The following is a 24,424-nucleotide window of genomic DNA, read 5'->3' as shown; positions in this document are numbered from 1 at the left end:
TACTTAACAGAAGGCGGCTTAAAAACCCAGATGCCACTTCGTTTAGAGAGCATAATGTAAAGCAGGGGCAGGCAAACTTTTCGGCCTGAGGGCCACATTAGGTTTCCAAAATTGTATGGAGGGCCAGTTAAGGGAGACTGCATCTGCCCAAACAGCCAGGCGTGGCTTGGTCCCCGCCTCCTATCCTCCCCCCAGTTTCTCGCCCCCCACGGGACTCCTGCCCCATCCAATCTCCCTGTCTCCTGACAGCCCCTCCAGGACTCCTGCCCCATTCACCACCCCCTGCTCCCTGTCTCCTGACCCCCCACCCCGACTGCCCCTTGACACCCCATTCAACCCTCCCCCCCCCAATTCCTGACTGCCCCCCCCCGGACCCCTGCCCCATCCAACCCCCTTGTTCCCCACCCTCTGACTGCCCCGACTCCTATCCACACCCCTGACCTGACCACACCCCCAACCCCTCCCGCCCCCTTACTGTGCCGCCCAGAGCACCGGGTAAGGCCGCTGTTCTGCAACTGTGCTGCTCGGCCACCCAGGGCATTGCGCCAGCAGCGTGGCGCGCTGAGGCTGCAGGGGAGGGGGAACAGCAGGGACTAGCCTCCCGGGCCAGGAGCTCAGGGGTCAGGCAGGAGGGTCCTGCAGGCTGGATGCGGCCCACGGGCCGTAACTTGCCCACCTCTGATGTAAAGAGAACAGAGTTAAGTAATTGACAAAACATCACTTGCACTGGAAGTTTATGTACTGCTGCCAAATGAACCTAGAGAGAAAATTATCCAGTTTATTTCATTCAAAGTATTTTACAATTCAAATATCTTAACATTCTTACCAATGCCCCTGGTTGAATAGCTAAATGCTTCTGCCGCTTTTTGTATAGTTAAATTTACCACTATTGTAACTATTTGGAACAAGCCTATTTTATTAACCTGTACCCTGAAGTTGGGGGAAAATATATATATATATATATATATATATATATATAGCCCTCTGGTTAAGTACAAGTCCAACAGAAAGTAAGATTCAGTATATAAAGCATTCCTATCAGGAGCAAACTTTTAGAGCTCTTTCCTATTCATGTAATTTGTCTATATTTTAAAGTTTGTAAACTTTAATTTAAATAATTTAAATCATAGCTTATTTTGCCAGATAAAGTGTTAAAAATGTAAAATATGTAACTTTTAAATTTGTGTTATTTTAGATTATGATTTATTTTCAAATTATTACCTACTTCTGTTGGACCAGTTTAATATTATATGCTGCATTGAGTAAATTATTAATATTTTCATAAAATGAATCGGAGGCATATACTCGAAAATTTACAACAGTTTTCCTATTTCAGTTTTTAAGAAGTCCCTCTGAACATGAATGAATGAAGGCACAGTACATACAGGCTCACAGCTTTCATGTTTAAGTCTTTTGTTCCAACTGTTCCATCTGTTCTCTAGCCCTCTAAGAAAAAAGTCTTGAGGACTCCACTTTGTGAAAAGAAAGCTTTATGAAAAGTCTGAACGATGAATTTAAATACTAAGGAGAAAATGAGAAACGTTAGGTGTGTGAATTAGGAAATGTTAATTTCATGCACTTAGGAACACACACTCACACCCCACAGTAGTAGAAGCAGTAGTAGAGGAAAACACTACATGTGTAGGGGTAGAAATATTTGTTACATCATGATGCTGGCTGGCGATGGAAGGTTGCCGCCTTAGAGCCCCCTGAATGGTACTTCCACTCTGGAAAGCATTCACTACATCCATCTGCAAGGAATCAGAGATTGTGACAGCTTGCTCAGCAAGAGAGAGAGAGAACAAGAGAAAGGACCATCCCATCTATAACACATAAGAAGTAAAGAAAAAAGGCACTTTTTATAGAGCGATACACAGGCAAGAGTTGCATTTAGAGCTGAAGAAAGTAAAGAAGGAGCTTGATAGATTACAGAGCCATCCATACCCCCACCTTGAGAAAATCTCAATCACACAGTTTAAAATTGTCACCTTATTGGGGTAAAGGGGAAGATTTAATTAAAAACCTCAACTACCACTGTCTCCTCCTACCTTTTCCAAGACCATACCTGAGTTTGTATCCTGTTCAGGCCCCTAAACCACAAGATCTGACCACGACGCAATTCTCTTTCAGCATGATCAATCTCTTCTACATCTTCTGAGAACTCTTCTTCAGGAATCTCCTCCTTCTGTGTTCCGTGCCCAGCTTCTTTAAGGAATTTCAAACGGCTGGTTGGAATTGTTGAGATCAGCTAAAGATGAAGGAATAGATGGATAAGAACTAACAGAAAGAAGCATGGTAGTACAAATTATATTTTTTAAAATGTAGTTTAAGTCACTGAACATATAATGTTGAAGTCTTTGCCATTTTTCTTTAACCTATAATATTCTGCAAAAACTGTTTTTAAAATGAAACATATCTTTCTACTTCAGAGATTCAACTTTCAGTGTCAAACAACTGTCCTGATATCCTGCTATTCATTCAGTATTGCTGGACACTCTCCAGCTAAGTTACAGAGGCAAAAAATGTGAACTCATCCCCCTACAACTTCATTTCAAAGGTGTGCAGCTGAACTCAGGCTATTAAATGCAAGCTCTTCACTAACTAAAGAAAATTTAAATTAAAAGCATAAAACTACTTTAATGTAATGTTACAGTTGTCTTTTTTTAAACGATAAGAATCCGGTAATGCAAAAGTTAGAAAAACTGCCAAATTACGTGTCTGCTATTTATTCAAGTAGTTTAATAAAAAATGGGGAGTGGTGGGGGGAGGACTTGCAATTTCCACAGGATTTTAGTTTTCATTTAAAGTACTGGGAACTAACTATTTCAGGCTGACTGCCAAAAACATTTCAGAAGTCAAGGGCTTTCAATCACTACTTTGAGAGATTCTCTGCTCCTTTTTACTCCCTCTGCACTGTCCAGGTGGTGCAACAGGTGCAAACTAGGAGCAGCTTTAAGATTTTAAATTTTAAATACATTTCTGAACTGCAGCCCCTTGCTCAGGAATGTAACTTCCACTAATATACTGCCTTCAAATAGAAGGCTTGAGTAAAGAATCAAGATGAAAAAAATACCCCACTATCAATTTTTATTTTCATTAAAAAAGTCTCATTTGTGGAAAAAAAAAAAAAAACAGGTATCTGCTAAGCCCACGCACAGCAACCCCCACTTAAAATTTTGAAACATGCTTAAAGTTTTTTGGATGCCAATACAATTCTCATATGTACCCAAAAGGAAAAACCCAAATATATCAGCAAAGCAAAACATGAATTCATCTCAGGAGGTCTTAGCTTGTACACAAAAAAAGTTGATTTACCTGGCCCCAGAGTAGTGTTCCCATTCCCAGGAAAATGGACCAAAGCCATTGTTCCGCTGTAAGTTCTGAACAACTGAAAGGTTTCCCACCAAACTGTACAATAATTATCTATGGAAAAAGTAAAAAAAAAAAAAAAAAAAAGCCAGAAAAAGCAATACTTATTGAAGGTTATGAATCCGTAAATGTAGGTTGTAGGTATTGTGAATTTTAGATACTTGGCACTTCAAATGTAACACCAGTCATAGAAGCTGTTTACATAATATATTAACTTTAGTTTGTCGTTTTAGTATTTTGATCCCCTTAACGTCCCCCGGCACTATCTTCAAACTACCTTTATTCTGAACCTTAGTTTAGATACAGAAGAGTTCTTCCCCATGCTTACCTTGTACTTCAAAAGTAAAATCTGATTGTAGTAATAATTTAATCTGGTTCAATTTAACAGTTAGATAAAATTAATAGAATATTAATATTTTTCTTTATGCCTACATTTAGAAAAACAGCCAACTGGGCAGCAGATTTTACACAGACCAAGATTTATGTTTACAATTTACTTTTTTTTTTTCTGTTAGACAAAATACAGATGCGTAGTACCTAACCTAGAGTTACAACTCTGCTTTGTATAAAAGCAAGTACTGTATCAAGTGAAGTGGCCTCCCCTCCCAGAACTAGACATAGTAGTAGTATTTTCCTATTTTAAATATTGTCCAAAAAAATAGCAATCAACACAGCACTCCTTAAACAGCATTTCTGCACATCCATTTCAAGCTTAGTAGCAAGTATAAAAACCAAAGAAGAGCTGATTAGGAACTATAATATGAGCAAAAGTGAAAATCTGAACTCATAAACCAGAAATTAAGGTTAAATGTAAATTGTAGTAATTATCCCATGCTTTGTTTAGTGAGGGCAGCCAAACGTATGCTATCAGAAGCACACGCACATTTGTATGCTTTAACTGTCAAAATTTAGAGAGACTTTCAGAAAACCAAACCAGCATTAAAAATTAGTATTTGTAGTGTATACACATTACAGCATGGTAACACTCAATTTGTGTATCATCATTTTAAGTTAGTTACCCAAATGCTAGATCTTTTCCCTAAAGCTTCACATATATTATATTTTAGGCTTTAAAAAAAAATCTCAAATTACTTTAAAATTAACCGTGTACTCTTGATTTTTTTGTCATTTGCAATAGGAAACCCTCAAAGGGCACCAACCAAGACTGGGGAGCACTGTGTGCTTGGCACTGTACATACATATAGTAAGAAACAGCCGTCTCTTCTCTTTGAAGAGTACCCAAACCAAACAGCCAAGACAGGAAAAAAGGACAGGAGAAAGTACTAATCCCATTTTATGGATAGGGAACTGAGGCAGAGAGATTCAGTTCCAAGGATACCTATTTTACTCCTTTCAAGGAATCATCTTGCCCAACTCAGCAAAGCATTAATTTTTTAAACTCTGGTAATGTATAAGACAACTTACTAAATACATAGTTGGCACTGATGTAAAAGTAAAAGAGATGTCAGTTAATGAATTGGAAGCCATCTGACCAGTTCAAGTTTTGTTTTATCTAGCTGACAAGTAGGGATAAATCCTTTGCTTCATGATGCTGTATCAGAGTTTCAATATGTTACAGTTTCTGTAGAGTACTTTACATTTGCAAAGCGATGCATAAAGAAGCTTTAAAAAACACCTTTGAGGTCTTAGCCCTATTTTATAGATTGGAAGGATAGAGAAGTGAAGTAACTTGTCCAGAGTTATAGAGCAAATCAAGTATAAGAGCCAGGATTTGAATTCTCAAGTTCCTTGATCCTATTCCTGTGTTTTTGTCTCTAAATCACAGTGCTTCCTTGTGTCCTAATTTTATGGAATTTCAAGTTTTCACGTAAAACAATCTTAAAGGTGTGGGTGTGTCTTGGCGTGGCTAAGTGGCTATTTTACACTTGGCAGTTAAATGTTATGTCAAACATAGCATAGTATTAGATATATGTTTCAGTACATTTCTAGTTTTCCTGATGAACCACCACCATAAAAAAGGACCTGTTAGAAACAAATGTGAAACCAAAAATTTAAGAGTCCAGAGAACATAGTTAAGTTGTCATTCACGTGTGAAGCTGAAAGATACTAGAATTACTTGGCCTGACGCATGGAAAAGAAGCCCTTGAGGAATTCCACCATGATTTCAACAATTTCCATCCCACCATCAACCTCAGACTGGACCAGTCCACACAAGAGATCCTCTTCCTGGACACTATGGTGCTAATAAGCAATGGTCACATAAACACCACCCTATACCGGAAACCTACTAACTGCTATGCCTACCTACATGCCTCCAGCTTTCATCCAGACCATACCACACGACCCATTGTCTACAGCCAAGCTCTGCGATACAACCGCATTTGCTCCAACCCCTCAGACAGAGACAAACACCTACAAGATCTCTATCAAGCATTCTTGCAACTACAGTACCCACCTGCTGAAGTGAAGAAACAGATTGACAGAGCCAGAAGAGTACCCAGAAGTTACCTACTACAGGACAGGCCCAACAAAGAAAATAACAGAACGCCACTAGCCGTCACCTTCAGCCCCCAACTAAAACCTCTCCAACGCATCAAGGATATACAACATATCCTGAAGGACGACCCATCACTCTCACAAATCTTGGGAGACAGGCCAGTCCTTGCTTACAGACAGCCCCCCAACCTGAAGCAAATACTCACCAGCAACCACACAACAAAACCAATAACCCAGGAACCTATCCTTGCAATAAAGCCTGTTGCCAACTGTGTCCACATATCTATTCCGGGGACACCATTATAGGGCCTAATCACATCAGCCACACTATCAGAGGCTCGTTCACCTGCACATCTACCAATGTAATATGTGCCATCATGTGCCAGCAATGCCCCTTTGCCATGTACGCTGGCCAAACTGGACAGTCTCTACGTAAAAGAATAAATGGACACAAATCAGACGTCAAGAATTATAACATTCAAAAACCAGTCGGAGAACACTTCAATCTCTTTGGTCACTCAATTACAGACCTAAAAGTGGCAATTCTTCAACAAAAAACCTTCGAAAACAGACTCCAATGAGAGACTGCTGAATTGGAATTAATTTGCAAACTGGATACAATTAACTTAGGCTTGAATAAAGACTGGGAGTGGATGTGTCATTACACAAAGTAAAACTATTTCCCCATGTTTATTCCCCCGCACTGTTCCTCAGACGCTCTTGTCAACTGCTGGAAATGGCCCACCTTGATTATCACTACAAAAGGTTTCCTCCCCCCTGCTCCCCCCCCCCGGCTCTCCTGCTCGTAATAGCTCACCTTACCTTATCACTCTTGTTACAGTGTGTATGGCAACACCCATTGTTTCATGTTCTCTGTGTATATAAAATCTCCCCACTGTATTTTCCACTGCATGCATCCGATGAAGTGAGCTGTAGCTCACAAAAGCTTATGCTCAAATAAATTTGTTAGTCTCTAAGATGCCACAAGTACTCCTTTTCTTTTGGCCTGGAAAGTTAGATGTGATGTATTGAAATATTTAAAATTTTGGCAGACTGTACAGTCTGACCAGTTCTCTTAACATGGCCCATATAAAAAAAAAAAGGGGGTCCCACGATGTTTGTAGGCATTAAGCTTAGAATAAGTTAAAGAAAATATAACCTCAGAGTATAGTCAATATATGTAAGTTGTTGCAGCACGACATTCAAATACTTGATTTGGTGATGCTGACATTTCCAAGCTGATGTAGGTATAATTAATTCTCATTTTGTAAGGTATAAACTGATCAACACTGCATGTTTGATAACTGTACATGGTCTTCTAATGGGTCTTAGTTCAGCTACTTACATATAGGAAGATACAACACTTTACAAGTGTTCTGGCAATGGGTGACTTACGTTTAGAACACACTTAGGTACATAACTCTTCAAGGTCAGATTTCAAAGTACCAATTTCCATAATGGGAAACTTCAGTATTTTAGGCTCAAAATTGACATCTGTAACCAAGTTTTAAAGCTCAATTTAAAATGGTCTATTTGAACCAACCTTTCCTCCCGTGTTGACAAACAAAGCTGTTCGCGTTTACAGATACAGAAACCTAACACAACATTCTCTGGACATGTTGATAGGCTTTTAAGTGCAGCTTCACCAGCAGCAAATAAATTAAATGTGATTAACAATATTTAACTAAAATCTTCAATTACCTACCTGCACAATAAACGTGCCCAGAACAATAATACAGAAGATAGCATTGTTGAAGATTCCTTCAAAAACATTTCTTTCACCATGGATTTTCCGGGCATTGATTTCATTAAAAAGTTGCATCATCACAAATGTGTTGAAAACAATAGTGTAGTGCTCCGAAGGAGGAGCGTGCAGAGGTGCATTTCGCCCACTATCAATATCGAAAATTTTTTCACCTGTGTAATAAGACATTTCAGTATCATGAATTAACAAAAAGATACACAATTAGAATCAAAATATTAAAAAGGTCAGGGTTAACATGACTAAGATTGAAATGCCATCATAAATTAGCTTTAACTTCTAGAAAATGAGCAAAGCTTTTATAATACTCTTACCAGCAAACAGGAGTGTAAAGACTACCACAAGTTGATAGACTGCATGACCCAAAATATTCTTCATCATTGTGCGTGAGATCAAAGGTTTATTTCTACCATAAGGTTTCCGCAGCAAGAGAGATTCGGTAGGTGGTTCCGTTGCCAGAGCAAGAGATGCTAATGTGTCCATTATGAGATTTACCCACAACATCTGCACAGCTTTAAGTGGAGAATCCTATAAAAAGGATATGTTTCCTAATAGATAACACAATAAATATCCTAGAAATGAACAAGTTGCAGCCATTAAAAAAAAACAAACATTTCCTACATGGAAATTTGGTGTATTGCTTTGAAGAGCAGTACATTCTTTAGGACAGCATACAAAATGGTGACTTTGAAAAGATTTCCGTATGCAAGAGTTAAAGAAGCACATGTTTTCAAATCTTAAATTAGTTGAAACTAACTACCACCAGTACCTACTTGTGTAATACATGCTCCTGTGAAAGCAACAATTACTGCTACGACATTGACAGTAAGCTGGAACTGAAGAAATTTGGAGATACTGTCATAAACATTTCGTCCCCACATAACGGCTTTAACAATGCTTGTGAAGTTATCATCTGTGAGAATAATATCAGAAGCTTCTTTAGCTACATCTGTTCCAGCAATACCCTGTTAGGAAGAACATACATAGGACAACTGAATCAAAACAGCAGGAATAACTGCTATCTAGCATATTTAGCATAATAATTACATTTCTACTACACAACTTTCAATTAAGGAAAAGTACAATATACTAGAATATTAGGCATACAATAAACTCACTTTTGGAGAACAAAAGTCATTGTTTCTTAAAGGTCTGAAGACGTGCAAAATTGAAATGCAAGACTGAAATTCTAACAAGTTAAAGACACCGAAGTTGATACGTATTTAAAATTAACAGTAAGATACAAAAGTTGAAGTAGTACTTTACTGAGGCAGGTACCAAGGGATAAACACATTTTATATGCTTAATCAGATTAAGCTCTTATGTGCTCAAACAATAAATCATCCTTTTGTTTAGTTTAAGCATCTCTTCAGTTTTTAATTTGAACCATTAGATAAACCTGACCTCCTGACATGGTTAAAAAAAGCCACATGTATCTGCATTGAGGAAACAGTTATTTTTTATTTATTGTTTTAAGCAGGTGAATAGCTTGGGCAATCCAGTACAGAAATTATAAAAGTTAAGGTAGTTTTCCCATCAAAGTTTTATTTCACTGCCCAGTTAACTTATGCTCTCAGATTATCTTTACTAAATGCTTTATTACAGGAGCAGTCTGTTTGCTACCATGTATACCAGCACAAATATCAAGATAGCCATCAGTTGCTGTTTTAGTGAAAGCCAGAATCTTTAAACTTCGTGTCTTTTTTATTTCATTCATTATTTGTTGGCAATGGATTGGTAATATTGAAAAAAAAAATCCTCACTGTGCTAGAGATTCATGCTCCACAGTGCTTCTCCTGATAAGTTATAGCAAAATCATGACAGTGTCTTAAGTACTATTCATGCTCTGCCATCCTCATTGTAAAACTGTCCCTGTAAAGTATCTCTCAGAAATATAAACTATAGTTTAGCAGCTTAGGTGTGCTGTAATCCATCTATGGTGTAGTAATATTTAAAGGAGCCTCTCTAAAGGTGCTGCACAGGTAAAACATAACTACACTAAGTCTCAATCAGAGCAGACACTTTCTGTTCTTGTTTTCTAAAGAGTATAAAACGGTGAAATAATTACACAAAATGACAGACTTGTCTGTGTATTTTCTCAATAATGAGACACCACACAGACATTTATTATCTAAGCTTATGTGGCTCCCCAACCAGCATAGTTGGTTGAAACGGCTGAAGTATAGTAATAGTATTAAGTCTTTCTGAGCCATCAGAGAGTGTAGTAGTACGGTCCTGTGCAGCAGGGGGTTGGGGTGCAGGCAGGGGGTTGGGGTGCAGGCAGGGGGCTCAGGGCAGGGAGTTGGGGTGCAGGAGGGGTTTGGGATGAGGGCTCCGGCCCGGCGCCGCTTATCTGGAGCAACTCCGGGGTGACAGTGGCATGCACCAGGGCCCGGGCAGGCTCCCTGCCTGCTTGCCCTGGCCCCGTGCTGCTCCCGGAAGGTGCAGGGCTCGTGGTGCCAAAGGGTGGCAATCCTGTGGGCTGGATCCAAAGCTCTGATGGGCCGCATCTGGCCCACAGGCCGTAGTTTGCCCACCCCTGATCTAGTGCATTCTAATTCCAGGAATCCACTCATATTCTCCACAGCCTTACTCAACTGCAATTCCATGCCTCTCTTGTAAGACTTTGGAACAGTGAATTTATCTTACATTAAGTAATGTAAAATGAATGGTCTTCGTAATGTGAAAGTTAATTTAAATTAGTTAAAAATAAAATTGGTTAATAAATAACTGAACATAAATTAGAAGCTAGAAAAATGTCCAAGGAAAGATGAAATAGGTGCCAAATAAAGAAGGATGTTAATCCCAGACATAGAAAATAATCAAGTGGTTTCATATAATCATATGAAGTTATTTTATCTTTTAGCACATGACAGTTTTAGTCAAAGGGTATCAACTGGAAGTCCTAGAAAGTAACTCTTTTTGGTTTATCCACAGAAGTACAACATGAAGTAATGCAAGCTTCTCCTTACGGCGTCATCATTGTTCCTCAAACCTGACAAGCAGGCCCACCTTGAGGAGTGAAAGAATTAGTTCAGTCTCCCTTCCCATTCAAATCCTTATTTCTTTTCATCAACGAGGGCCTCTATCTATAATATTAGTCAGAGCTAAAATTAAAAATGGATTTGGGAGCCCAACTCTTCAGCTCCTGTTTCTGAAAAGCAGCCTTGGGTGTCATGTAGTCAGCCAATTGGGGACTGAGACCAAACTCATCAAGTAGATTAAACATCCATCTGGTAGTAATGAATTCCAATCAGTCACCTGCGATAGACATATGATATGGAGTTTTACCTACATTAGCTAATCCTGAGACATTCAGTCCAAAATTAATATCTGAATCAAAACAGGCTTGGAACTTATTAGTAAGCTATGGAAAATTCATCTTGGAGAATTTAAGGTTGCAATCCAGCTGCTCTCTACCCTCTCAGGATCTAGCCAGACAGGTACAGTTACCAGATTCTAGTATGAAGAGATGCCTGGATTTGGATGATCACAGTTGAAAAGAAAGGGTCCAACTATACTGGAGATTTCAATGGCCAATATAAGTGGAAACAAAATTAGTCTTTAATACTGTGGGATTATCAGGATCATGTAACCCATATCTCCTCTCCATTCTTTAAGGTTAGCATACATAGAAAGCCAACAATTTAGTGCATTCCCACTCAGTAAGATCAAGCAATTGTAATGCAGTATGACTCAATGGGTAAGCCTATTTTCCTTTTGCACTAGGAAACTGGATAGTACAAGTACCTGGCAAGATACTGCCCAGTCCCACACTTCAAGCTTTCCCAACAGAGGAAGATCTTTTTTTCCTTTTTTGTTGATGCTGTGGTCCAACTGATTCAAATCAGACCACAGTTTTGGGACACTACCTCAAATCCCCACCTGGTGCATCACAAATGTATTTGTTTTCTGGAAGTTTCTAAAGCTTGGACTACTATAGGGAAGCAGCTCACCAAGTATAGAAACTCTCTATATTATCTCCCAGTCAAGGTCTGATGCATATGGTCACTTGGACAGGAGGATTTTGAAAGTTCAGTGTTCAAGTTTCCACAATCCTCTATCAATCATAGCTTATACATAGATTTTAAGGCCAGAAGGGACAACTGATCATCTAGTCTGACCTTCTGCATAATGCTGGCTCATAGAACTGCCCTGAAATAATTCTTGTTTGGATTAGATCACATCTTTTAGAAAGAGAATCTTGGAGGGAATCTGTGGCCAAAGACCTGGTCTCTGTTCTTTGAGGGTGCCTCCACATGCAGTGGGCCATGGGATATACAAAACACTGCTCTGACTGAAGACCCAACATCCTTTGTATCTGATACTTTTTGGCCCCTCAGAGCTTCCAGTTCCTCACAAAACTCATTTAACTTTTCACCTCTAACAGGTCAACTTTAGATAAAATTATAAAGCAGAGATCATTGAAGTACTGGAGGAAAATATCCTTGGTAAATTTTAGAAATGATTTGTTTCTTCCAGTCAAAGCTGCAACAAGCTATGTTGTTGATCGAAGATTATTTCTATAGAAAACAATTTGATCAGTGTGTTGCAACTGATCTCATTTTAGGCACCTTGACAAGCATCAAATTACAATACCACTGAATTTCATGACAAAAGGAGCAGAAGAGGTAGCAATGAATGTTTGCATAAAACCAGCTTGATTTGCAATTATTAAAACTGATTGGAGACCTATGCTTTTAAGTAGATTCTATTCAGCATCTTATGACACAAGAACGCATCACCATTCTCTACAGCTGAAAACCTGAACCTTAGGTTGAAAGGTAAGGAAATCTGAAGAAAATTAAAAAAAAAAAAGTGTGGGAAGCGGTAGCTGTCAATCCTACTTTTGGTAGCTCAGTGGGCTACCAAGCTACAAGCAAATTTGTTCAGCTTTGTCAATTCACATATGACACTCACATGCTTTAGCTAAAAAGGGCTAAAAAAACCAAAGTTAGTTTTTAAACACTGAAAGTAAAAGAGACTAGAGTCCATACCATGGCAAAGCCAACATCTGCTTTCTTCAATGCTGGACCATCATTAGTACCATCTCCAGTTACAGCTACAACTTGTCTCTGCTCTGTGACAGTGCTGTCAATTATACCTAAAATGAAAGCACACAAAGATTTGAATTTCAGCATTGGTAATTACAAGTCTGTGGGGCAACCTGACTGTAGTGCTCTGTGTTTATGCATAATACTTAGGTAAGATGGGCCTTAGGTGAAAGGACTGGGATGTGAGACATGACCTCAAGTACTGAGCTCATCAAATTTTAACAGATACAATGGGCAAGCCTAATTTAGTTTTTTAAAAAGCCTGAGTCCAGTAAAACTTGCATTTTGAATTTTTTAAATATTAAATGAACATACGCTTTACCTTTTACCAATGTGTGTTTGTCAGTGGGTGAAGATCTTGCAAGCACACGAAGCTTTGGCCAAATCTTATCTATTCGCTCTTGCTCTATCTGTACAAAGAATGCAGACTAGTTATACTGTACAAGTAAAACACTAAAAAAGACAAATACAAACCTACTGAAAAAATAGACTCACCTCTCCTTTTTCATTACGTATTCGTCTGTTGAAGTCTTTGCCCTCTAGGCATATGAAGTCTTCACCAGGATTCAAAATGCCACATTTTGAAGCAATAGCACGAGCAGTGTTAATGTTATCACCAGTGACCATACGCACAGTTATACCAGCACGCTGGCATTTTTTTATTGCATCTGGCACCTGTTTATGCAAAAAAACCCAAAAACTTGTTATTGTAGCTTTCATGTTGATTGCCTAGTACTTGTCCTAGCACCACCAAATAAAGTAATGGGTGATTACAGTAATAGGAATTTGGAGGGCCAAATTCTACTACTGAAAAACGATGCACTGTATTCTTGACATGACCCATAGTAACACAATGTGACTATATGGCCACCTCTAGTGCTGGACTGCATAAAGAAGCTTACAAGTATTTCACGGCCTCTGAGATAATGGCCTTCGCCTCAAGTAGTAGAGGTCCTTCAGATCAAGGTTCTTTGTTCAATCCCCAACAGCTGACCCAACCAAAGCTGGTGTTCTAACATCAATAATCCACATGTCCATCCACAGACTTCTTTTCCCCATAAAATTTAATTTTCAAATACATTTGTTTTCTTTAGTTATCACTTAAAGGGCCTCTTCTGTTGGATACCCGCAAGTGACCATTATTGCACTGCTATGAAATAAATCTTATACCTTAAGCATCTGCAAAGAGCCTCATGCCACGTTAGTAAGCTCTGGTCTTAAGGTTTACAAAAACAAATACCAGTATTTTATTCTCTGCGTGTTTTATGATTTCCCCATTGTTTCTAATTGTCAGTATGCTACAGTTGGTAGTGCTCACTTTTCAACCAGATGATTGGACTCAAATCCCACCTTGGGATTTGTTCTTATACCTATTGCTTATACTTAAATGCATTGTGAAGAGGAACTGTTCTCCTGAAAAGATCTACAAAGGAGATGTCTTCTTTCCTTACCTCTGGTGATTGAGACCCTATAAAAAGCTTTTTTTTAAAAAGGAGATACAGAATACAATGGCCAATATTATTTGTTCCTAAATAATGTTGTTTCTAATGTCCAAGTTTGTGAACACATTCTTTACTACTGAGTGCTTACTGACTGTTTCATTTGCCTTCTAGGTCATTGTAGAGGGCTCCAAGAACACACTAGCAATATGAAAGTCTTAATTATTCTATATTTATAGTCTACATCTATGACACTTCCACTAGGTTCCTGGATCACCTTTTATCACATAAGCAACATCTAGTCTTAAGCACTGTATATAAATGAGAATCTCTTTTGGCAAACAGTCCTATAAAGAATGTCAGGAATCCAGAAGCCTAACAAACTGATATAGGTGAAGATTTATTTTACCAAAAATACAGTTTAACAGTTACAATGAATTCACAGTTCTTCCTACCTCAGGCCTCACAGGATCTTCAATCCCTACAACAGCAATGCATGTAAGACCAGTGACAATATCATTTTCATTATCCCACTCTGGCTCAGGTTCTCCTGCTGGGAAGTCTCTGAATGCTAGACATATAGTTCTGAGTCCCTCAGAGGCCATAGGTTCAATCACAGTTTTTATAATATCATCACGGTCCCTAGGTCTGAATGCCTTTGGTTCACCATTAGCACTCAATATTTTGAAGCACCTAAAAAAAGAATGGAAGGGGTGAATAAATACCAAAGTATTTAGTTTACAGTAAGATTCAGAACCACATACTTAAACTCCTGATAAAATGAAATTGTAATGCTCTCAGGCATAACTAATCATTTTTCTCAAAGGAAAATGTTTTTGAGTCCCTCCAAAAGGCCAAGGAAGGTGGTGTCAACCTTACATTAACTCCCCAGCCCCATATAAGTACTATATTTTGCAGGCACTTAAAATGGCATAAATTGAAAGTTAATACATCTGTCTGTGTTGTACTTCTGTGTTCAGTGAGAGATTGACAGTGGGGTGCTCCACAGCACAAAACAATGCCCAAAAGCCGCAGCAGTTATGGTGGGTGAGAGTGTGCATGAACTAATATTACCTTCAAAGAATGAAACCTTTCTAAACTGGTATTTAGATAGACTCAGCTAGTCAGAGTGAGCATTAAGAAATCTAGCTCTTGAGCAATATGAGAACAAGGTCCAATGTTTCAGCTGGTATAGGAGTAGGATTTAAATCAATTGAGCTTATCAATGTATGTGGTACTTAATTTGGTCTAACACCAAAATGTCTTCCAGGCAGTTATCAGACCAAACTGCAGTGATTTTCATAGAGGTTTTTATAAGAATTATATTTCTAATATTAGCTTCAGACCTATTATTTTTGCAAGTCTGAACTTTACAACTACATGTTTTTTCTTGTGTTCAAGTTATACCCTCCCCCATGCCCTGGGTGCCCTTGTGTTTTGAACGGTCTGTATATATTCTCAGGATTTCCAGAAAAGTTGGTAGTGAGTTGATAAACATTTAGCAGTGAACAAGTGACCTCTCCCTACCTGCAACAAGTAAGACAGTGCCAACAATCTGTTAACTGAACTGCAAGTTCTCTTTAGTTAGACTACAAAGGAAAGTATTACAATAGCTCAAAAGCAGTTTATCACTTCATAGGTTTATTCCTTGATCTCTTGAAATATTATAATATAGCACAAACTGATCCAAATGATATAGTATAGAATCATAGAATATCAGGGTTGGAAGGGACCCCAGAAGGTCATCTAGTCCAACCCCCTGCTCGAAGCAGGACCAATTCCCAGTTAAATCATCCCAGCCAGGGCTTTGTCAAGCCTGACCTTAAAAACCTCTAAGGAAGGAGATTCTACCACCTCCCTAGGTAACGCATTCCAGTGTTTCACCACCCTCTTAGTGAAAAAGTTTTTCCACACAGTTTAACAGTTACAATGAATGTAAAAAACATTCACTAAAATCAGCAGGTTTCAGAGTAGTAGCCATATTAGTCTGTATCAGCAAAAAGAATGAGGAGTCCTTGTGGCACCTTAGACCCTAACAAATTTGGGCATAAGCTTTCATGGGCTAAAACCCACTTCATCAGATGCATGGAGTGTATTTTCTACTCCATGCATCTGATGAAGTGGGTTTTAGCCCACGAAAGCTCATGCCCAAATTCATTTGTTAGTCTCTTAGGTGCCACAAGGACTCCTAGTGGTTTTAAAATCAGCAGGTAATTTCTTTCAGAAAGAAGTTTAGAGGATCTGACTAGTGAGGAAAGAAATGTTAGGTGTATTTCTGACAGTAGAAGAGTTTGATTTCTCATTGCCAGGAAATACAAAAATAAACGTGCTTCCTCCTCAACCAGCAAAGCACTATAAAAAAAAAATCCACGTAAGACTTCAAATATGCATCTCAACTGCATTGCAATACAGTACAATAAATATACACTAACTCCAGAAGCATAAGTATGACTTAATACTTAAAAAGCATCTTTATTACATACAACATTCTAAAGTACCAAATGACTCAACAATTCCCTACCCCCATTGCAGCCAAAATCTGAATTTCAGGTGTCCCAAAAAGCATATTTGAAAACTATGTTAAATTCCTAAAAGGCTACCGTCTAACAAACTACACATTTAACTCAATACTTGTCAACAAACAGAACATTCACTAACTACCTCAAGACTTGTTGAGGCTAGAAGCAAGGTGAAGAAGGAAAGATGCACAACTGTTGTATATTTAAATATTGGCAAAATTTTATTACTTAAACAAAAGCTATGAAACATTCAAATCACAAATTCACAATGCCATAAGATAAAATGTTTAAGTCGATAAAAATTTACGATTTTCCTTACCTTCCAAGAAAGGTCTTAAAAATATTTAAGGAGGTGATGAGGGAATCAAGCTCCTGCTAATACTTATAGAAAGAGCAAGGTGGATGGAGTTGGGAAGTCACTGGTTAAGTAGTTACCAAAAAAATAATAATCCAGAGATTACTTACAGTATTATTCTGGCATACTAGATAGATTTCCTTACCTGCTATTTTCTTCTGTTACTTTTCACAAGACTGTGGAGTAATTCTAGGTTTTCAGCTACTCAGGTAACTTCCAATTCCATCTAAGTTTTCATGTTCCCTCTCTCCCACCCCGGCCAGAGGTTCCAACCCTACTTCCAATTTGGCACGTAGAACAGAAGCTCATGAAAAAAAAAAACCAGGAATGAAAAAAGAGCCACACTGTTTAAATCTGGATAAGGGTAGGTCCTAGTACTCTAGTGGAGAGACTATTTCAATTGTCCAACATGGAAAGAATGAGGCCAGAGAACATTTTAACTGTCAGCAATTAGGTAGTCATGATTTGTGATACTCTGTAGATGAAATTTAGCTTGAAATCAATGTGTGGAACAAACCTGTGTCAATGGCTACATCCACATTGTGCCGAAGTGACCAGAGAAACACAGAATTTACTTCTAGCTATTGACACACTAAAATAGAGAGAGAGGAGGAAGGATTTCAATTTTATCTTTCAGTAGTAAGAGATTACTGATCTACCTACAAGAATGCCCATGTTGACCAGTTTGATCTAGGAGCATTGTTCACTACCAGTCCAACAGGATAAAATTTGTAGTTTGCAACAGCTCCCTGACACTTTCTCCTGGATCAAGCCCTGATAAGACAGTGAGGATATGATACAGGTCCATTATATATACACAAGCTTTTAAAAATGCTCTAGCAGATACTAGAGAATAAAACTAGTTCTGGTAACAGACTGCTTTCTTTTCAAGGAGACAGGATCTCAGTCTAGTTTTGGCAACCTGGCTCTCTCTTTCTGGAGAATGGCTCAAGTTTTCCCATTCCTCCATGGAAGATTAAGAACTCCACATCTCAAGGAAAAATCCCAAAGAGATCCTACATAGGTCAGGTTCTGCATGCCTCTTGAAGGACAGAAGAGTTTCTTCAGACTGACATCTGCTTGGGAAAAGTCTGAATCCTAGAGTTGTGGATACAGCTTTAAAATCTTATGAGTTAGCTGGTCAGTTACATTATCACTAGATGCTGAAACTGATGCAGAGGAAACAAAACAGATCAGAAAAATCATCTTAGTTTGGGGGCATTAGCTGCCAAGCATGAGGGAGTAGTTTCCTTTTGGTCACAGAAACTTAATGTTTAGAGCAGTGAACTCAATCAACTATCATGACTGAATCAGAACTTTCACACTTGATATAGGGGGCCTAACTTTTGTTTATTCTCATCCTCGGAAGGCTTGACTGGGCTGATGTCATGTTCTGGATCTATGCCTGACAAGAGGCACGATCTTTCCCTAAAAAGTTAGCCATTGCCCGTGTCAGCTGTTCACAGCTGGGTGGGAAACACGACGCATAGCAACCAACTAGTGACAAGACATCCAATGGTCTAAAAGTAGGGTGAGGGATTTCTCAGGCGCATGAATGTCAAAGTGAACTTGCTTTCTGGTCCCATTCACTTCTCACCTCTTCTGACACTGTCCAGGGAAGAATGAGGACAACTGATGAGAGGGCTGATGCACCTGCAACAAAATCACTGACACACAGAATGGAAGAAGCCAAGCCTGTCTTCAGTTTCAGAGAGGCTTTATTTATTTTGTAAAAGGAATACATAATTGTTCTCAGGCTGGTGGTTGAAACTTACCTTCAGTGGGGGGGTTGTAATGGTTTGTTGGTTCTATTTCTGTCTAGCAAGCATTTTGAGAATTTTGGGGCAATCGTCTCACATCTAGAGAGTTTCCACTTTGCTTGAGCCTAAATCCATAGCACTGTGGTTGTGACTAGCCTTCTGCTCTGCCCACTTACCTGCTTCCCGTCTCAAAAGCAGATTCAGAGGTTGCTTAGACATAAGAAGAAGCGTGCCATTGCCTGCACCACACTTCAGCTTTTATGCAAGTTTTCCTTCTTCTGCAATGTGATTATAGGGAAGGAAAAGGAAAAGAAACCTAGTTTACTGTTTTCCTGCTTCACTGAAATAGGAAAAAGCAGTTGTGTGAAAAAGGCAAAATATAGTAAGAGCAGCTCTCAGGGAAGTAGGAAATAAGTCTTTGTTACAGTTGGTTGTCACTTTCTTGACTAACAGGAGAAAGGAGTATATCCCCAAACCTGCATTGGTGGCAGCCAATACATAGAAGAGCCTGTACTTTTGTATGGTATAGTTTAACAGTTTTACTGTTCTCAAATGCGAAGATAAAAAGATTATCTGATTCATCTGTCAATTACATATACATAACATTTTAAAAAAGTCTACTAGAGATAGTAATTCAAGAGTTGCATTAATCTTACTTTTTAAGAACTATCTCAGAGGCACCCTTGCTGAATATCCGAAAACTGCCATCAGAATTTTTTAACACTGTACTCATTGATTTTCTGACTGAGTTGAAGGTGTATACTTTGTACAGTGCTTCTTCTGGTATTTCATTTCTTACATCCTGATAATCTCGTTTTAAATCCAGAAGCAATCCCAGCAAGGCACATTCTGTTTTATTACCAACATGACGTGGTAGGCCACCTTCTTTTTCAGGAGGCTGTTAAAAAAAAAAAAATTCAATTCTTTTTTAGTTTGCAGAATACAGTACTCCATTATTAGAAAACTGAAAATTTAAGAGCATTAGAAGTGAAGTTATTACCCCATCCTAGAACCAGATATACCCCACTTATGAATTGCTGAATTTGTAAATCAAAGTCACTTATTACAAGTGTTAAAAAAAATCTGTATTTATAAATGTCCTCATCAAAGAGAAAAGAAATCAGCAGCTTTCATAAATTGCAAGCCAGGAAGAGACCATTTATGATCTTTTAGTCAGATGTCCTGTAACAGGTCAAAGAATCTCACCCAATAGTTTCTGCATCCGATCCCGTAACTTCTGTTCAAGTGACAACATCTTTATGGAAAAATATCCAACTTTTGCTTTAAAGACTACAAATGACAGAGAATCGCCCACATTCAAAGGTAAGTTGTTCCAATTCTTAATTACCCTCATTGTTAAAGTTATTTCTGCTTCAAATTTGTTTTATTTTGCATTCCAAACATTGACTCATAAGGTCTTCTTCTGATAGATTGAAGAGCCTATTACTATGAAATCTCTTCCCCTTGTAGGTACTTACAGGCCATGATAAAGTCACCCATTAACCTTCTCTAAACTAACTATATTATACTTAAGTCTGATTGTCAGGCATCTTTTGCAGACCTCAAACTATTTTTAGCTCTTTTCTGAACCCTTTCCAACTTTTCAGAATCCGTTTTGAAGTGCTGACACCAGAACTTGGGACCATTTTCCAATACTGGTCCCACTAATGCCATATATAGGGACAGTACCACCTCATTATTCCTACTCACTATTCCTCTACTTATATAGCCAAAGATCACAAAAGAATGGCCATACAGGGTCAGACCAATGGTCTGTCTAGTCCAGTGTCCTGTCTTCCAACAGTGGCCAGGGCCAGATGCTTCAGAGGGAATGAACAGAACTAAGCAATTATTGAGTGAACCATCCTGTGTCATCCAACCCCACTTCTTGCAGTCAGAGATTTAGGCACACCCAGAGCATGAGGTTGTGCCCCTGGACATCCTGACTAATAGCTACTGATGAACCTATTCTCCATGAACTCATCTAATTCTTTTTTGAACCCAGTTATTCTTTTGGCCTTCACAACATCGCCTGGCAACAAGTTCCATGATTAACTGCATTATGTGAAGAAGCTTGTCCTCTTAGCTATAGCATTGCATTGTAAGTTCATGTTCATGTTCAGTTGGTTACCCACTGAAATCCCTAAATACTTTTTGGAGTCACTTTCCACCCTCACTCCCCCAAGATACACTGCTGAATCTTAAGGGGGATCTACATTCTTTATTCCTAGATGTAGGACCTGGCATTTGGCTGCATCAAACACACAGTGTTCAAATGAGCCCACCTTACCAAGCAATCTAGATTGGTCTGCATTACCCTGATCTATTCCCACCATTATTTACCACTCCACCAATTTATGTCATCTGCAAATTTTACCAACCTCTTTATATATTCTTCCACATCGATAAAAGTATTGATTAGCAGATCCCTGGCGGACCCACTAGAAACACTTCCAATTGGTAGAAGATTCCCCATTTAAGTTTTCCATATCAGTTAACCCATTTTATGTCGTGCTTTTAAAAAATAAATCAAAGTCTTTTCGAAGTTTTTCACTAGTTGATGTCAACTAGCCTTAATATACAGTTACTATATTTTGGACAACATTTGCCTATTCAAATTAGAAGACATGCTCTTGCAGATTAACAAGACACATATAACATTAACAACTTCAACAAGCAGATGGTTTAGTATTTTTCACAGATTCTAGAATACTAAGATGCTAGTGAGTTAAAAATTGTAGCTTGGATCTGGATAAGATATTGTGATGCCTCTTTTCTCTGTTACTGGATATAGCAAAAGGTTTAGAGCAACTTTCCTTTTTACACGTACAGTAACAACAATATTATTCATAAGGGTTGTTTCCTATTTTTCCCTCCAAAAATCACTCTTCCTCTGCAAGCATATTATAGGTCCTGAACCATCCGCACAAGACAAACTAGAGCAATGCATATTCTTGGCATGAACCTCAACACTGAGCCACTCATACGCACCTACTGTGCTCTTGATATCGCTCTCTCCATACTGGCTACTTTCTGAAAATTTTCTGTACGGGTAACAAACGTATCTTTTTCACAGAAAAAGTTTTAATTTAGCTATGTATTATAGAGTTGATATTCCGTAACATACAGATGGGTACTGATGCAAACTTATGTAATTGGCTGGAGTATTTAAGGCAAGTAAGCCATGCTCTGCTATATGCTTCACACTTTGTCTACTCAGAAAGCAACCTCAACATTTTTCCTTATTATATATGTCATGTAATATCGCCTGAGATCATGATTCGTGGTGTGTATATGAATCAGGTAAGTGGATCCCACCATTAAACTGCTAGACAAAAAGTAAAACTAAAAAAAAAAAAGTGCAATATTTATATTTATGTGAATATCAAGTTGTGCAACAGATTTGTGATACAGGTACTGAAATATTCATTTCACAAATGCTCAATATAATGAAAAGGAATCAAGTTATGAATAATGATGCATATTATTGCCCCTTAATCTATTCATTTATTCTACTAACATTATATTATCCAGGAATAAAAAAAACTGATTAATTAAATGAAGCCACTATTTGTGCTTGCATTTCATTATATCTAGCGAACACACTATACGGCTCTCACATGTTTATATTATGGTAGCACCCAAAGTGTGCTAGATGCTTTCCAAACAGAGAAGACAGTCCCTAACCTGTAAAACAAAATTCATAAGTTTATCTAAGAATAAGGTATTATAAGAACGTCAGCTTCTTGAAGAGTGCATTTCTGAATCACCAATGCAAAATAATGCCAACTGTAAAATAAGCCAGTGGTTATTGTTATAGTGGTTAAGGCTTGAGTGGTTCCCAAGCCAACTGAAATATTGGGGTGTCTTAAATTACAGTAAGGCTAAAAGGTACCTCACCATCAACTCAGTTTATACACATTTAAATCAGCTAGCTACCACATATGTCCATTATTTGTACAGGGTTTTTTGTTTTTGTTTTTTAAAGAACTAAAGATGAATGGCTTTTTATTATTGTATAAAAATAAAGAAATTCACTTACCAGTATTTTGGAAGTATAAGCACAATTAACAGAAATTCCTGTTACAAGATGAGCCAAAGTTTTCTCAGGAATAGCATCTGGTTCTGGAATTTTTTTATAATGTTTTTCACTGACAAAAGCCTGCACCACTGTCATTCTGTTCATGGTCAATGTTCCAGTTTTATCTGAGCAAATGGCTGTTGCATTGCCCATTGTTTCACAAGCATCCAGGTGTCTCACCAAATTATTATCCTTCATCATTTTCTATGAAGAAAAAAAAGCAAATATGAATAGCTAGCCACCACCAGTGCTTCAACTTTCAAAACTTCTGACTTTTTAAAAAATAACAAAACAAAAATGGTATTCGATCTTCAGGAAGCACTAGTACCTACCTGCAGAAGGGCAGGCCTCTTTAAAAGGTGCCTCAGGTCGGCAACCCAAATATTGACACATACAAACTCAGTCAGAAAAGGTATACCCAAATATATCATGCCACAATAAATTGCATTTTAAATATGTCTATTAGAGCCAGAATCCATATTCTGCTGCATTTGTAGGTCAAACTTAGGTGAATAAGTAGTAAAGTCAACAATACTGGAATGTTAAGTCAATTACTCAAGATGAGACACCAGCTATATCGCTACACTAATAGAATCTGGGATCTGAGCAGACCATTTCTAAGCAAAGACATTTTGTTCAGCATCTACTCCTGACTGATCAACAGGAGAGGAACATTCAGCTGTTTCCAAAGATGAATGAATGTCTCTGCTGTAGGAGACAGTTGCACTACGACCGACCGCTCTAAAAGGGGGAAAAAAAGGGGGGGAGGGGGAAGAGGAGAAGAAGGGGGAAAAAACCAAAACATAAGGAAACATAGGAAAGTTGAGACCTCTCCCCCCAATTTTTAACTTATGTTTTTTCATAGTAAGATTAGCATACAACTTAAATACTTCAGCTTGCATTACAGGTTGCTCTCCCTTCACTGACTAGAAAGCAAGGCAGAACTACTTTGTTATATTTTCTTTTAGCTTAAAGGACAGCTGTTCAGTCATCTTAGAATTCTAACAAAAATATAGACAGAACGTCACACAAATTTTATTTAAATGTCTGAAGTCAGTCAGTGAAGTCTGACCATTCAAGAACTGAAATCTGTGATAATGGACTGAACAGCCAAGAGAAACAGACCAGATGGTGCAGAAAAGTAGTGCACGAGTTTCGCCTATAGACAGTAGTTCAAAATCCTTTCTAGCTCCCAAAAGGCAGTTAAGTGGGCTATAGGTCTGGAATACCAACACTGCTGCAAGTTGCAATAAAGGTACATTAGCAGAGCTGTATGAAAAAGCAGCATATAGTCACTGTCTGCACTATGCCAGTCTCAAAGCAGTGTTCAGTCTTTCATCATCACTACTGTACTGGAACAAAAAGAAATCTAAGAATCTGAAGTTTACCAAGGTAGCAATTACCTTATACTAGATAGTAGGCTCTAGATATTCTGCAATATTGACTCAAGAAGTAGGAGAAAACAATGAATTGGCACATATCTAAGCAGACTATGAAGGATTATTGCATCATTTCCAACTTAAATTTGCTAATTAGCAATTGCTTATTGGACAAGTGTGTTAGTGGCAGAAAGGAAAGCTTACATAGCTCAGTGTGCAATCCTAACACACACACCTTTATTTTAAGTT

General features: G+C 38.3%; 1 protein-coding gene across 7 annotated transcripts in view; it reads right to left on the bottom strand.

Annotated features, from left to right (window-relative positions):
* The window catches only part of ATP2B1 (ATPase plasma membrane Ca2+ transporting 1), a 130,614-nt gene that overhangs the window by 11,247 nt on the left and 94,943 nt on the right, over positions 1–24,424 (bottom strand). For 5 of the 7 annotated variants that reach the window (XM_073327565.1, XM_073327564.1, XM_073327566.1 and 2 more), the window contains exons 10-20: positions 22,758–23,000; positions 19,372–19,613; positions 14,537–14,774; positions 13,138–13,317; positions 12,965–13,052; positions 12,586–12,692; positions 8,362–8,553; positions 7,903–8,116; positions 7,532–7,743; positions 3,316–3,423; positions 2,066–2,248 (exon numbers count right to left, since the gene is read on the bottom strand). In XM_073327565.1, the coding sequence (XP_073183666.1) occupies positions 2,066–2,248; positions 3,316–3,423; positions 7,532–7,743; positions 7,903–8,116; positions 8,362–8,553; positions 12,586–12,692; positions 12,965–13,052; positions 13,138–13,317; positions 14,537–14,774; positions 19,372–19,613; positions 22,758–23,000 (2,007 nt within the window). Of the gene's footprint in view, positions 1–1,599; positions 1,752–2,065; positions 2,249–3,315; positions 3,424–7,531; positions 7,744–7,902; positions 8,117–8,361; positions 8,554–12,585; positions 12,693–12,964; positions 13,053–13,137; positions 13,318–14,536; positions 14,775–19,371; positions 19,614–22,757; positions 23,001–24,424 lie in introns of all 7 variants that reach the window. The other 2 variants (XM_073327569.1, XM_073327570.1) reach the window with 2 other exon arrangements.

Source organism: Lepidochelys kempii, chromosome 1 (assembly GCF_965140265.1).
Source record: "Lepidochelys kempii isolate rLepKem1 chromosome 1, rLepKem1.hap2, whole genome shotgun sequence".
NCBI classification, from domain to species: Eukaryota; Metazoa; Chordata; order Testudines; family Cheloniidae; genus Lepidochelys; species Lepidochelys kempii.
Note: the sequence above shows the minus strand (reverse complement) of the source record. Positions and strands in the feature narration are given on the sequence as shown.